General features: G+C 44.5%; 1 protein-coding gene across 2 annotated transcripts in view; it reads right to left on the reverse strand.

Moving 5' to 3' along the window:
- chrne (cholinergic receptor, nicotinic, epsilon) overlaps nucleotides 1–11752 on the reverse strand; it is a 37931-nt gene extending 26179 nt beyond the window's left edge. For both annotated transcript variants that reach the window (XM_048524249.2, XM_048524252.2), the window contains exons 1-5: nucleotides 11630–11752; nucleotides 3372–3505; nucleotides 2616–2660; nucleotides 2206–2315; nucleotides 1926–2081 (exon numbers count right to left, since the gene is read on the reverse strand). In XM_048524249.2, the coding sequence (XP_048380206.1) occupies nucleotides 1926–2081; nucleotides 2206–2315; nucleotides 2616–2660; nucleotides 3372–3505; nucleotides 11630–11672 (488 nt within the window). In that variant the 5' untranslated portion in view covers nucleotides 11673–11752. The remainder of the gene's footprint in view (nucleotides 1–1925; nucleotides 2082–2205; nucleotides 2316–2615; nucleotides 2661–3371; nucleotides 3506–11629) is intronic.
- Between the last annotated feature and the right edge of the window lie 3387 nt (nucleotides 11753–15139).

Here is a 15139-nt window from a genome sequence, read left to right on the forward strand (position 1 = left end):
CATGTTCTTTTCTCAAAGGAGAACAGACCTATCCGTAACATCCTTTCCTGATCTATATAATCCTATATCAGCTTTGTAAATCTTTATTGCATCCTCTCCAGATCTTTGATATCAGTGTCTTCCAAGTGTGGTCTAACCATGTTTCTAGTCCAGTGTCCTGGCAGATGTACTCAGACACAAACAGTTAGAGACATTTATAGCAAGCTGACATACTTGGCTACCCTCAACTACAAGAAATTCAACCCCTTATTTCCCTAGCTTCCGTTTCTCTAAAGAGCCAGCACTGATCAGCTTTCAGTTGGAAGGAGATTTAAGAACAGCTTGAGGGGTCCTGGAATTTCTAAAGAATGCAAAGATATTCCCCATCACCCTGCTTATTATCCTTTATGGCTCATTGCCAATATTAAGTTGGACTTGCTTCCCTTTCAAAGACAACATAGATTTATGCAGGGTTGATTGTAGAATCTTAACGGCCCTAAAGGGGCCATTTGGACCACAGTGCATGTACTGGCTCTTTGAAAGCTCTATTCATTTAGCCCCATCACCTCCACTCTAGCGCTGGTGCTCCTCTGCCTAATTTCCTTTTCCTTCCAATATCCTTTCATACACAGCATTATGATCTAACTTATTGCATAGAGTCTTGCCTCCCTCTGGTTGTTTTGCTAGTTACCTCGAATCTAACTCTCCTGATATACCAATCCTCTTGGAAGCAGTTTCCCTTATCACTTGCCAAACCTCTTGCCGCTCTCAGCAACTATTAAACCTCTCCTTAACCTTCTTCTCTGTTGTAGTGGTCACAGCTTCTTTGCTCTCGCCAAAGCCTCAACATATTTCTTCATAAATTGAATTGCATGCAATGGGAGAGATTTTAATCTGAAATCAAGTTAGTTGGAGACAGGTGGGATGTAAAAGTTTTAACTAGTTCAGATCCAACACTTGTCCATCTCCAGCTGTATCTCAGCAGAGGATGAATATTATGAGTAGGTGCCATTATGTAGCCTGTCTTCCAGGTTTGACACAAGCAGTTTCCCAGGCCTTGTGAAAGCCAGCAGCTGTACATAGGTGAAGACTGCTTCACTGAAGAGATACACAATATTACAGCATGCCTTGTCAGTTTTTCCAATGCCTGTTCACCATCCTCAAGACACCAGTCAGGAATAGTCTACCCTTGGCTAGATAGGTGTATCTCCAACAACACTCAAGCATCAGATCTAGCACCTTCCAAACCTACGACCTTTAACAACTAAAAAGGACAAGGGCAGCTTTGCATGGGAACATTACTATCAGGAAATTCTCATCCAAGGTGCACACCATCGTATCTTGAAATTATATCAATATTCCTTCACTGTCACAGCCAAATCCTGGAACTCCCTTTTTAACAGAACTGTGCATGTGCATCCAGCAGTCCAGGGCTGCACCCAGCTCCAGAAGTCACCTTCTCAAGGTCAATTAGAGAAGTGCAACAATTACTGTCAAAGCCAGCAATGCCCACACTCCATCAGTGAATACATTTTTTTGAACAATGCTTTTTCCCCAAGCCACCAAACTAATCTTTTTCCTCCACCAGACCCAACCCAACCACACCCCACCTCCACATTGGTTCAGAAATGACGACCTTTGAGCGCCCCTCCCCGTCCCCCGTTCCTGGGCTGCATCCTTCTGCAGAATAGCTTCTACCCAGCAGGGAGTCACTCAGACTGGTTTCTGTGCCAGCGACCTGTTCAAAGTGAAACAACAGAGGCAAACCTGCGGTGAAACCGAGACTTACAGGCAAAGATGTCTCCCCTGCTTACACGGAATGTTTCCCATTAAATATCCAGGGCCGGTGTTCCAGCAGCCGCTTAGGTGGGAAGAGGGGTTCTACCTGTGGTGTGCGTTAAAGAATCCTCTTTATTTGGAATCTTAATCTTGCTGTGGGCTCTTACCTGAAGACAAGGGAACAGTTTTGCCAATCGAAGGGAAAGTACGTCACAGCAATTGGACAGGCACTTCGATAGATAGCAGGTGGAAGCCAATAAATACTGCCTTCATCGGAGACCAGAACGTTAGAATAGTAAGCAATTTCAAACCCACCGTCAATACTGCAGAGAGGCAGAAAAAAAACGTCAACAGGCTGAACGGATACAAAGTCTGATCATTCCGATAGAATCGCGCTGCAGCAAATGAATTACATGTCGGAACTGACTAGCGACTGGAACCACCTACTTGTTCTCAAGGACGATCTCAGGAAGCCAGACCTGCCGGGAAGGAATTCTGACCAGATCAATGCCTGCGTAATTAGAACTGTTCCAAGATAATCGATAATCTTTCCATTGCTGTTTAAAAACAAAACGGGAAATGCAAAACCATATTTATCCAGACTTCCTACTTCACAGTTTTGAAACAATCTGAGCGCATTATAAACCTGGAACTTGACGCTTCGTGTTAATGAGTGTAACTGAAACGCCCAATGGTGATCAGAGATGATGGGAACTGCGGCTGCTGAATCCAGCCCCACACATTGTTGACATGAATAATGATCTCACTTCTGATTCTCACCTGAATGTTGCTCCAAAATTAATAATGTGAACCATCAGTAATTTCTACACTGTTACTGCCACAGGAATAATACTTACAATTTCAATCCATACATTCGTGGTAAGTGTTTCCTCCTTTTCTTTCTGTTTAGGAGTTTAAAAAACATTAGATTAGATTAGATTCTAGCTGTCACTGCATGTGTGTTACTATTTGGCGGAAGGTCAAATGTCAAGAACTTTGCAATTCGGAAACTGAGTGCACGGAATCATAGAATCCATACAGCGCGGGAGCAGACTATTCAGCCCATCATGTCCACACTAATAGTTCAAACAGCATCCCATCCATTTCCACCCTTCCCTACCCTAGCCCTGCAACCCTCCATCTTCCATGGCTAACGTGCACACTACGGGCAACTTAGCACGGCCAGTCCACCCTAACCTGCACATCTTTGGACTGTGGGAGGAGACCCACGCAGACGCTGGGAGAATGTGCAAACTCCACGCAGACAGTCGCCCGACGGTGGAGTGAAGACTGGAGCCCGGCACTGTCAGGCCGAGTAATGTCAAGGGCATAGTGTATCATCCCTCTGCATCAGGGATTCCAACACTTCATATCACTCAAATCCTATTTAATGAGTTAACGTTTCGGGTCCGGTGACCCTTCCTCAGAACTGAAATGTCACCCGAAACGTTACCTCTTTTTCCTCCTCCACAGATGCTGCCAGACCCGCTGAGCTTCAGCAGCAGCTTTGTTACTTCTGCTGAAGAGACCCTACGTTGGCCAAACAAAGAGCTGAGATTCTTGGATTCATTCTAAGGCATTGACAATGTTGACGCTTTTAAGAGTTTCCTTACCAATGAGATGAGATTGGTTAATGTAAGTTTCAGAGTCACATCGATGACATCACCATAAAACTTGGTAGGACGAATTCTCTTGTCATAATTGGCCAACAATGTATTCAGCAGTTTTTCTTCTTCATTTGATCTAGCTGTGGGTTAATTAGATTAGTTTATCTCAGTTTTTCAGCATTTGCAGTATTTCACTTGTATATTACTGGATGACAAAACTATGGTCCGACAGTAACAGCAGAAGTTACTTGTGCAAAAGCCATTTGCTAATTCCAATTATTTAGCAATCTGATTTGAATCTACTAAAGTCCCAATGACTGAGCTTTAAAGTCACTGCCCCAGGCAATCTTTTGGAACTTCTTTCACTGTGTCAGCTTTACATTGGCATTGGAACAGGTTTAGGGATGCCAGCTGGGTGATCATGCTGGACGGCCAACTCAATTCAAGGGGAATTGATTTGCTGCCCTTAACTGGACAGATATCTGTCCACTTGGATGGTAAGCCTTAGTGGTCTTGTCTCTACACCTGTGTCAGAAGGTTCAGGTTCAAGACTCCTCTGCCTCAGAGATGTGACATCGCATGTCCAAGCAGATTGATTAAAAATAATGGGGTGGTGAACATTGGGAGGGCCCTTCATTCTGTAGAGTGAAAGAGAGAGATCAACATTACTATTTGGGAGGTACAGGTTTTGGGGATGAGAGGTAATCATTTTTCACCGAGAGTGGTGGTAGTCTGGAATGCACTGTCAGGGAGGGTAGTTAGGACCGGAAACCTCAGAACCTTTACTTCCATAGCACAGAATCCCTACAGTGTGGAAACAGGCCATTTCCACCCAGCAAGTCCACACCGATCCTCCAAACAGAATTCCACCCAGACCCATCCCCCTACCCTTTCCCTGTAACACTACATTTCCCATAGATAATGCACTTAACTTACACGTCAATGAACACTATGGGACAATTTAGCACGGCCAGTCCACCCTAACCTGCACATCCCTGGGCACTACGGGACAATTTAGCACGGCCAATTCACCCTAACCTGCACATCCCTGGGCACTATGGGACAATTTAGCACGGCCAATTCACCCTAACCTGCACATCCCTGGGCACTATGGGACAATTTAGCACGGCCAACCCACCCTAACCCGCACATCCCTGGGCACTATGGGACAATTTAGCACGGCCAATTCACCCTAACCTGCACATCCCTGGGCACTATGGGACAATTCGGCATGGCCAATCCACCCGAATCTGCACATATTTGGACTGTGGGGGGGAAACCAGAGCACCCACTGTTGGTGGGATTGGGTAGGAAGTTCTTCAGAGGGTTGGTGTGGACTCAACGGGCCAGACGGCCTGCTTCCACACTGTAGGGATTCTACGAGGAGAAGAATCTGTTTCAAAAGCTGAGCCAAAGGTTTGCCTCCAGTGCCTGCTTTAGTTCCATGCTCCAATATAAGGTGCCAGTTGTGTTAGTGCTTGTGTATCTATATTTAATGATCGTTCCTCATGAGATTTAAATAGAATTGAAATGTTGCTGTTAAAATATCCCTCCAACATTCAGATTAACGCAAAAAGGACCAGCCTCAGCAACTTAAGGAGTCCTGGTATCTGAGTACAAAAGCTGGGTGATGAATCAGGCGAGGAAGGCTGTGTGGTCCAGTGGCGTTTCTAATGCAGACAGTGTCCTCCCCATTATCTGAGCTGCTGCTCTTTGGCGATAAGGTACAGAATTTATGGGATTTAGTTCAATGGTGCAACAGACTTAAAGGGTAGAAAAGCTGCCCCTGTTCCTTGGGACTCTGAGTCTGTACTCATGGCCTGCATTGATGCCTTGCCAGGCCAGAGGGTGACTGGGCTACAAGTCAATAGTGGTTTCTCTTTGTCACTTTCTCCATTGTTAACAAAGGTAACAGAATCCTATTGAGAGGCAGCATTAGCTCATTCTCCATGTAATGAGTGAAAAGACCCTGTTAAAAAAAATAGAACAATTGGTCCTATCATTCTTCATATTCCCTTCCTCTTCAACCCATGTAGAGAATGAACACAACATCACAGTGGCAGGGCTGCATGGCCTGTTCCTGTGTCATTAAATTCCACTTAATTCCTGTGGTAAACTGGCTGGCATCCCAATACCCCTGCTGAGATTACCCTTCATAAAGTGGGCAGCCAGTGACATTAAGCCAAATCTCTACCCTCACCCCATCCCTGACAGTGACACAAGTCATGTGTGGTGGGTTTTCAAGGAGTAATATAGTATCGTGGATGGAAGATTGGCTTAATGAAGAGTCAAAAGTCTTCTTTTCTGCTCTTAATTCACATGCCCACAGGAGACAATGGATTTTAGTTTCTGGATGATAGGAAGTTCTAACCTGCGCCACTATTCAAGAACCCCTCAACATCTCCGGTGGCTACACTGCCAACCCCAGCCAATCTGCTACTCCAACCAAGTGTTTTGAAATAAGGCCCAAACACATGAGAAACCACATCACAGAAGGGCTAGGAACTCAGAATGCCAATAGCCAGAACAATAACTGCCTCCAGGAGAACATTGATCATGACCATAGCCTTTTTAGCAGTCACAAGAATGTCCTATTCACATTACAGCACTAATGACGAACATGACGTCTCTCGCCAGGATACATCTTCTGGAATGCTTGGTGCCTGTTCTGCTGTTCTTCATCAGGAACAACTTTCTCTATAGAATTCTTGTGTCTGGAATATTAGCTAAAAGTGCCGTTATACCTTTAGTCAGATGACGGTTAGTCTGAGAGCTTAGAGATAATTCTGTAAGAGCTAGTGGTTTTCTCTTTAGATCTGAGATAATGGGAACTGCAGATGCTGGAGAATCCAGGAGAACAAAGTGTGGAGCTGGATGAACACAACAGGCCAAGCAGCATCTTAGGGGCACAAAAGCTGACATTTTGGGCCTAGACCCTTCATCAGAGAGGTTAGGGTTAGGGTTAGGGTCCTCTCTGATGAAGGGTCTAGGCCTGAAACGTCAGCTTTTGTGCTCCTGAGATGCTGCTTGGCCTGCTGTGTTCATCCAGCTCCACACTTTGTTCTCTTTAGATCTTCACACTAACTTTCACATGCCCTCATCCTCTATACCCTTGATGACTTATTAATTTTTTACAATAGGATTGTGCTTAGGTTGTCAAAACGATCAGATTTAAATTTAATTGGGTTTTTAGTCTCTACATGCCTGGTTTAAATTGATTGGCTTATTTTCAAACTGGTTTCCTTTGTAACAAAACAAGCTACAGCCTGGCTTGCTAACCACATAACCTTTTGATAAAATGTTTCAATTTCAGGATCACTCTCTGTGCACATGCATGTTCTTTTCATATCTCCAAGCCTAAAGTAAACACAAAAACACTTAATCTTTTAAAGGGACCACACACTCTTTCCCCCCGCCCCCCCACTACATCCCCCCACCCCCATCATTTTACAAACCTCAAATTCTGACTTCAAATCCACAAATACTCTACCCAACTTCGCAACAGGCTGGCCCATGACAACCAGGGGCCAGAAAGATATCAATTCACCCAAATCTTAAAAATCCATTTGATACTCTTGTCGTGTTTGTCAGCAGTGCTGTAATGTGAATGGGACATTCTTGTGATTGCTGCAAGGGGTTGCATGGAAACTGAGAAGTATCTTCAAATCCGATGTGAAACATTCAGAAAGCTGTTTGTAACTGTCTTCAGGCAACGCCTGTAGACTTTGCACCAAAAGAGAGAGAGAATGCGTGGATTAAGGTGTTTGTGGGATCTTGCTGTGTACATCGGCACAACAGTGCCAGAGTTGCTGGACTACGTTTTCAAACTTCCCTTCAAAGTGTGGCTGTGCTGGCCTTAATGCATGGGATAGGTTCCACTACCATTACTAATAAGAAAGCTCATCAGATCGAGGAACAAAGTGATCAACTGGAGTCTCTTCAATGCACTACTTCATGGAGCAGCTATGTCTCACTGACCAGAGGTCAGCATCTACTGTGGGTAGCAGTGGGTAACACCTTCCCAGGCTGGTCCCGGGCCACTAGGCCAAGTTGGTTGGGGTGAAGGGGATGGCGACGTGAGGTCATGAGGAGAGGCTGGGGGATGGAGAAGCATTCAGAAATGTCAGAGTTAAGGGTAGGGGTTCATGTTTAAGTAACCACCTCCCGGTGACCTATCTGTGTCCCAATCACCCACAGTTTGGGGCAGATTGAGGCCTCGCCTCTCAATGGCCCATTTTGCCACTTCTCTTGTCTGCTGGAAACTCCGTTAATCAGGGAACTGGGAGTTCAGAGGAACAAGTGGTGAAGCGGTAACAGTCATTTAGATTTTTAATGCTATTCCCAGGAATGGTGGGGGGACTGGCCATTCAGCCCCTCTACCTACTTCACTATGGAATTAGATCGTATGTGATATGTACCTCAGCTCTGTTTCCTATGATCGCCTCATGCAAACAATGTACAACATCCACAGCATTTTTTTTTTGCGGGGGAGAAGAGTATTCCAGAGTTTTACTGCTAAAAGACACAACCTTTGAAGAGAGCAATCAGGATAAGTCATAGAGATATAAAGCACAGAAACAGACCCTTCAGTCAACCTGTCCCTGCTGACCAGATATCCTAAATAAATCTAGTCCCATTTGCCAGCATTTGGCCCATATCCCTCTAAATCCTTCCTATTCATGTCCCCATCCAGGTGCCTTTTAAATGCTGTAACTGTACCAGCCCCCACCACTTCCTCTGGCAGCTCATTCCACACACGCACCACTCTCTGTGTGAAAAAGTTACCCCTCAGGTCCCTTTTAAATCTTTCCCCTCTCACCTTAAACCTATGCCCCTCTAGTTTTGGACTCCCCCACCCCAGGGAAAAGACTTGTCTACTCACCCTATCCATGCACCTCAGGATTTTATAAACCTCTATAAGGTCCCCCCTCAGCCTCTGACACTCCAAGGAAAACAGCCCCAGCCTGTTCAGCTGTCCCTGTAGCTCAAACCCTCCAACCCCGGCAACATCCTTGTAAATCTTTGCTGAACCCTTTCAAGTTTCACAACATCCTTCCTGTAGCAGGGAGATCAGGATTGAACGCAGTATTCCAAAAGTGGCCCTGACCAATGTCCTGTATGGCCGCAACATGACCCTCCCAACTCCTACACTCAATGCACTGACCAATAAAGGCGAGCGTCCCAAACGCCTTCTTCACTCTCATCTACCTGTGACTCTAACTTCAATCTGTACTTTGTTCAGCAACATTCACCAGGACCTTACCATCAAGTTCATAAGAAATAGGGGCAGAATGGGCCATTCGGTCCATCAAAGTCTGCTCCACCATTCAGTCATAGCTGATATCCTCCTCACTCCCATTTTCCTGCCATCTCCCCATAACCCTTCAAACCATTACCAACAAAATATCTAACTCTTCCTTAGATTTACTCACTGTCACAGCATCCACCGCACTTTGGGCTAGCAAAATTCCACGGATTCACAACCCTTTGGGAGAATTAGTTTCTCCTCAACTGTATTTTAAATTTTCTACTCTGTATCCTAAGACAACGACCCCTCATCCTAGAATTCCCCACAGGATGAAGCATCTGCTCCACATCTATTTTATCTATACCTTGTATCATATTGAATGCCTCAATTCGATCTCCCTTCTTTTTTTTTCTAAATTCCAGAGAATATGTGCCCAAACTGTTCAATCTCTCTTCATACGACAAACCCCTTATCTCTGGGATCAATTTAGTGAACCTCCCATGATCTGCCTCCAATGCCACTACATTTTTCCTTAAATAAGGGGACCAAAGCTGTGAACGATTCTCCAGGTATGGTCTCACCAAAGCCTCGTAAAGTTGCAACACTACTTCCTTGCCTTTATAGTCTATTCCTTTAACTATGAAAGCCAACATTCCATTCGCTATCTTTATTATCGGCTGTATCTGCATGTTAGTTTTTAATTCATGAATGAGAACACCCAGATCCCTCTGCACTGGAGCAGCCCGAAGTCTCTCCCCATTTAGTTCATAGCTCACCTTCCCATTTTTCCAACCAAAATGCATGACCTCTCGCTTATCCACTTAACCACTTTAAATTTCGAGTGTATAAGTCCTGGCCTGATTTGCGTTTCCAGAATGAAGCACCTCACATTTATCTAAATTAAATTCCATCTGCCAATCCATGGCCCATTGGCCCATCTCATCAGATCCCATTGTACTCTGACGTAACCTTCTTCGCTGACCATTACACCTCCAACTTTTGTGTCCTCTGCAAACTTACTAACCATCATGAAGAGGTTCCTCAGTGATCTTTATTTAATTGACTTCTGGAGGTCCTTAATTAGCAGGGGAAAGTTTGACCTGCTGAACTTCAGCTATTTTGTTGAACCAAGATCCCTGGCTGTTTCCCATTACTGAATATATAAAAGAAAATCTCACAGCTGTTGTTTCAAGGAAGACCCTGGGAGTTATCACCGGTGTCTTGGTCAACATCTGTTTACCCCTTCGACCAACAACACAGAATCAATGACTTGGTCACAGTTTGTGTGAGCTTGCTGCCATTATTTCTGTGTCAAAACTGTGTCTACACTTTATGCATGCTTCATGGGTTGCAGTGTGAATTGGGAAGTTCTGAAGCAATGAAAATTGCCATAGACGCACAAGTTCATTGACTGACATTCGGCTGAAATCAAACCACTGCTCAAATGACTGAAGAAGGGAATCTTGTGGTGCAGCTTTCCGGTATGCATCTCTGTCAACAGCCGGAACACAATTATCCGCTGGCTGTGGGAACAATCTCTTTGCATGCAGATATAATCTGTTAATGTGTATAATGTTGTCCAACATGACCATAATGTGACAGTTATAATGACACCAGTAATACAATAACTAGTCTGTTATGACTAGTAATCAAGAGAATGTTTATATCCCACTGTGACGGCTTTGAAATTTCAGTGAAACTTTGGTTCTTTCTGAAATGATCCACATATTTATCTGACCCAGTGGATGACAGGTCTTCCAAAACGCCTGATCTCAGACTGGAGTACAAGGTTGCAGAAGTCATGTTGCTGTTAAACAAAACCCTAGTTAGACCCCGTTTAGGGGGCAGACAGCAGATATGGGGACCACACCTCAGGAAGGAAGTTTGGCCTCAGAGCCAGTACAATGTATGTTTATAAGAATGATACTTGGACTTAAGGGGTTAAGTTACGAGGAAAGATAATACAAATTAGACCTGTTTTCTGTAGAATTGGAAGGTTTAGGGGTGATCTGATACAGTCTTCAAGATACTAACAGGAAAAGTACAGTTAAAGATAAACTATTTCCACTGGTTGGAGATTCCAGAACTAGGGGGAAGAGTCTGGGAACTAGGGCCAGACCATTCAGTACTGATGTTAGGAAGCACTTCTACACACAAGTTCAGAACTCTCTTCCACAAACATCAGCGGATGCCGGATCAGTTGTTAGTTTGAAATTGGAGATACCTTTTGCTTAACAAAAAAGTTATTAAGCGATATGGACCATAGGCAGGATATCAGGAGTCAGGCCACAGGTCGGCCGTGATCTCATTGAATGGTGGAACAGGCTCGAGGGGCTGAATGGTCTACTCCTGTTCCTGTCTTTCCCTATAAGAATGGTGGAGACACCTGGTCAGCCAATATGGATACAGTGTGGAGCCCCTAACCTATAACCTTACACTAACAAACTGTTTCAGAAGAACAAAGCAACAGAAAACAGGCACAAACGTGTGCTTTTATCTGCCTCATTGTTTTTAACTGAGAGAATTTCTAAGTCGAATCAACATTACCAAGAAGAATGTAATTCCCACTTCTGTATGTGAGATCTTGCAAATTGGTTGTCTGATTTATGACAATGATAACATTTCAAAAGTACTTTTTTGACTGTACAGCACTTTGCAGTGTCCTGAGACCATGCAATGTGGCTTTGTAAATGAAGATCTTTCCTATTTTTCTCGTCAACGTTAGACCCAACTTCTGACTCCTCAAGCGCCTGGCAGGTGAGCCAACCATGCCTCAGGAGCACAGTCACAAAACCTACCAGCAGCAGCTTTGTGCATAATCATGTCCCGTTCATTCCTGTTCTAGGCACGCTTCAGATTAAAAGCTTCAAATACAAGTATTATAAAATCCCCGTAGAAACGGACATGAAAAATCTCATTTCCAATGTCGACTCAGACTGGGGCAAAAAAATACACAAGTAAGATAATTTAGTTCGGGTTTCCTTTTATTTTAACCGATTGATGGTGAGAGTCTTACCTTCAAACGCCAAGCAGAGGATCAAGAGAAGTCGCAGGGCCATGGTGGCCTTTTACAATCCTTCGCGCAAATGTGCAGTTCTGCTTGTGAAGGGCTATTTTTGGGTTGCTGGGCCGTGCCGGGTTTCACCCTTCCTATCAATGAAGCCCCAGCTGTTGGACAGATTTCTGGAAGTTTCTGGGATTGCCAGCTGGCGAGTTAACCCTGCCCACCACCATAACTCTATCCGTCAGAGCAACAGGCAGGCCCAAGTGTCCCGGGGAGAGTAGTGAAGTTGGAAGAGTTGAATTTACTCTGCCTGGCTTACTGTGACTGCAGTGAAACCAAGGTCTCCCCAGCCTTTTTCTCAAGCAATTCAATTTTAAAGAGAACGCAGTGAGAGACAACTCACATGCATGCCTAATGCACGCACACAGATCTGGGCAGGTCAGTAAGACTATTTTAAAAAGCATAGAGCAAAAGAGCAAAGGAACTCATTGCTAGCCCTTGATAAAACACTTGTTAGGTTGCAAATAAAATACATACTGACTCTCCAACAGGACACTCCTTCAGCACTTGCCCTCTGTCAATGTGGCACTCGCTCGTGCTGACCCTCCAATAGCCCATTGTTCCCTCAGTACTGATACTTCAATCGTGCAGCACTCATTCAGTGCTGACCCTCCGAGAGTGCAGCACTGACCCTGCAACACTGTAGCTTGGTCTCATTCCTGACCCTTCCAACATTCCAGTGCTCTCTCAGTACCGACTCTCCAACAATGCAGCACTCTCTTGGTACTGACCCTCAGTGCTGACGCTACGCCTCTCCCTCAGTGCTGACCCTCCAACAGTGCATTCCTTCTTCAGTATGAAAGTCTCCAGTGGTGTGGTATTGCCTCAGTACTGACCCTCAAACAGGGTAGCGCTCTCTATACTATCTTTCCAACAGTTCAGAACTTCTTCAGCACAAAGCCTCCCACAAGAAGCCTTCAATACTGTGCCTCTTAGAATGTAGCACTCCCTCAGTACTGCTGTGGCATTGTCAACTTGGATTTTCTCCTCAACCCTCTGTAGTAAAACTTGACCTAGAGGAGTCAGTGCTATTTATTGCATCCCAGCTAAGGTACTCAGCTGTGTAAACGACAAGGAACCATAGATAATGGGAACTGCAGATGCTGGAGAATCCAAGATAATAAAATGTGAGGCTGGATGAACACAGCAGGCCAAGCAGCATCTCAGGAGCACAAAAGCTGACGTTTCGGGCCTAGACCCTTCATCAGAGACCCTCTCTGATGAAGGGTCTAGGCCCGAAATGTCAGCTTTTGTGCTCCTGAGATGCTGCTTGGCCTGCTGTGTTCATCCAGCCTCACATTTTATTATCTTGACAAGGAACCATGTTCAGTTTCTACAGCGTGCTGAGTCAGCTGAACAAATATGGTAGAATTGATACAGGTGTGATTTCCACAGGTCAAATGAGAATTATTGAGTTTCCTGGCAATGCTAGCATGCATTTGCATACACATTACACAAATGCTTACACAATAGTTCAGCTTGCATCAGACAGGGAAACTGTAAACTTTCATATTGAAGGCTCACATGCAGAAATGGAAGATTTGACACTCAGGTATATTTAACCAGGGAGGGATAGGGATTGAGCTTTCAGGCTTCATCAGCGCAGAGGCCAGGGCCAACCAATCCTGCCCTTGTTCTCGATTCTCAGCCACTCTGGCCGTAGCTGCTACTGGTGAGTACATCACTGAGTTATGAAGCTTGGCTCTGACCACAAGCACAGGTGAAATACAGCCCGTCCAAGCTCACCCTAATACTTTTGAACAATCTGGGTTCCAACATCAGCCACTTCAGGGTCCTCAGTCTGGGCTTGCGCAGCTCCCTGTGCGAGGTGTATAAGCTAGAGCAGCTCAGATACTGGCCAGTACGTAAAATAGTAATGCGTTTACAAAGTAAAAAAGCCAAAAGAATGCGATAGCAGATGCTTTAAATCAGAAGCAAAAACAGAAGTTGCTGGAAAAGCCTAGCAAGTCTGGCAGCATCTGTGAAGAAAAATCAGTTAATGTTACAGGTCCAGTGATCCTTCCTTGGAGGAAGGTTGACCCGTTCTGAGGAAGGGTCACCGGACCCAAGACGTTAACGCTGGTATTTGCTCACAGATGCTGCCAGGCCTGCTGAGTTTCTCCAGCAACTTCTGTTTTGCTTCATGTTTACAAAGTATTTTATGTTTTTCATGTTTATATGAGGTATTATTAGTCGATTTATAGTATGCGGACTTTAGAAATTATATGTGAATGTAATTATGTTGCTTTATGCTACTGTTTGCATTGGCATCTGAGGTTGCATTCGTGTTCCAAATATTAAATTGGGGTCTATCAGACACGACACGAGTTAACATTTTAGTGTTTTGTGTGCAATGGAACCACCTTCAGCCATGGTGAGATACTGCAGCATCAAAACTTCAAAGATGTTGAGGAAATCATTTACAAAACAAAACAAAATGTTGGATTTATAGGACATCGGTGAGAGGGAAAAATACAAATGAGTTCGGAGACAATTTTTTCACACAGAGGGTGGTGAGCGTCTGGAACGGGCTGCCAGAGGTAGTTCTTGAAGCGAATACAATTTCATCATGTAGGAAGTGTTTAGACAGGGACATAGATGGGCTAGTATGGAGGGATATGGACCCAACACAGGCAAATGGAACTAGATTAAATTGTGAAAACTAGAAGGCATGGAAAAGTTGGGCCGAAGGGTCCGTTTCTATGTTGTAGATGCCTGTGACCTCCATGACCCTCTTGCACTCTATATAATGCCTTTAAACATAGTAAAAACATCTCAAGGCTCTTCACAGCAGTTTTAGAATTGGACAATTATACAGTACAGAAGAACATCATTCAACCCAGTGGAGATATCCTGACTCTTTGGCAGACATGTTCATTTCAGGATGTGAGTTTGCTCGCTGAGCTGGAAGGTTAGTTTTCAGACGTTTCGTCACCATTCTAGGTAACGTCATGGTGGCAAAACGTCTGAAAACTAACCTTCCAGCTCAGTGAGCAAACTCACAACCAGAACCTCAACCTGAGCTACAAATCTTCTCAAAACTCACTATGTTCATTTCACTTCACATCCTTGCTGTTTCCCCACAGCCGGCACATTTTCTTGCCTCATGTTCAATGCAGAGAAGTGTATGGTGACACATTTCGGTAGAAAGCACATGTAGATACTGTATAAAATAGAGGGTGTTACCCAGAAGAACGTGCAGGAGCAGAGAGACCTGGGCATAAGTCACTAAAGGTTACGTGACAGGTAGAGTGAGTAGTTATCTGGAGCATACAATATCATAATATTTATGGTATTTCATACCATTAATATTATTAATGGATGTATTCAAGAGGTGGCGAGATACAGCACTTGGGGTGAATGGGGTCAAAGGTTATGGGGAGAAAGCAGGATTAGGCTACTGAGTTGGGTAATCAGCCATGAGTGTGAAGAATGGCAGAGCAGGCTCGAAGGGCCCAATGG

This window comes from Stegostoma tigrinum, chromosome 45 (assembly GCF_030684315.1).
Source record: "Stegostoma tigrinum isolate sSteTig4 chromosome 45, sSteTig4.hap1, whole genome shotgun sequence".
Taxonomy (NCBI): domain Eukaryota; kingdom Metazoa; phylum Chordata; class Chondrichthyes; order Orectolobiformes; family Stegostomatidae; genus Stegostoma; species Stegostoma tigrinum.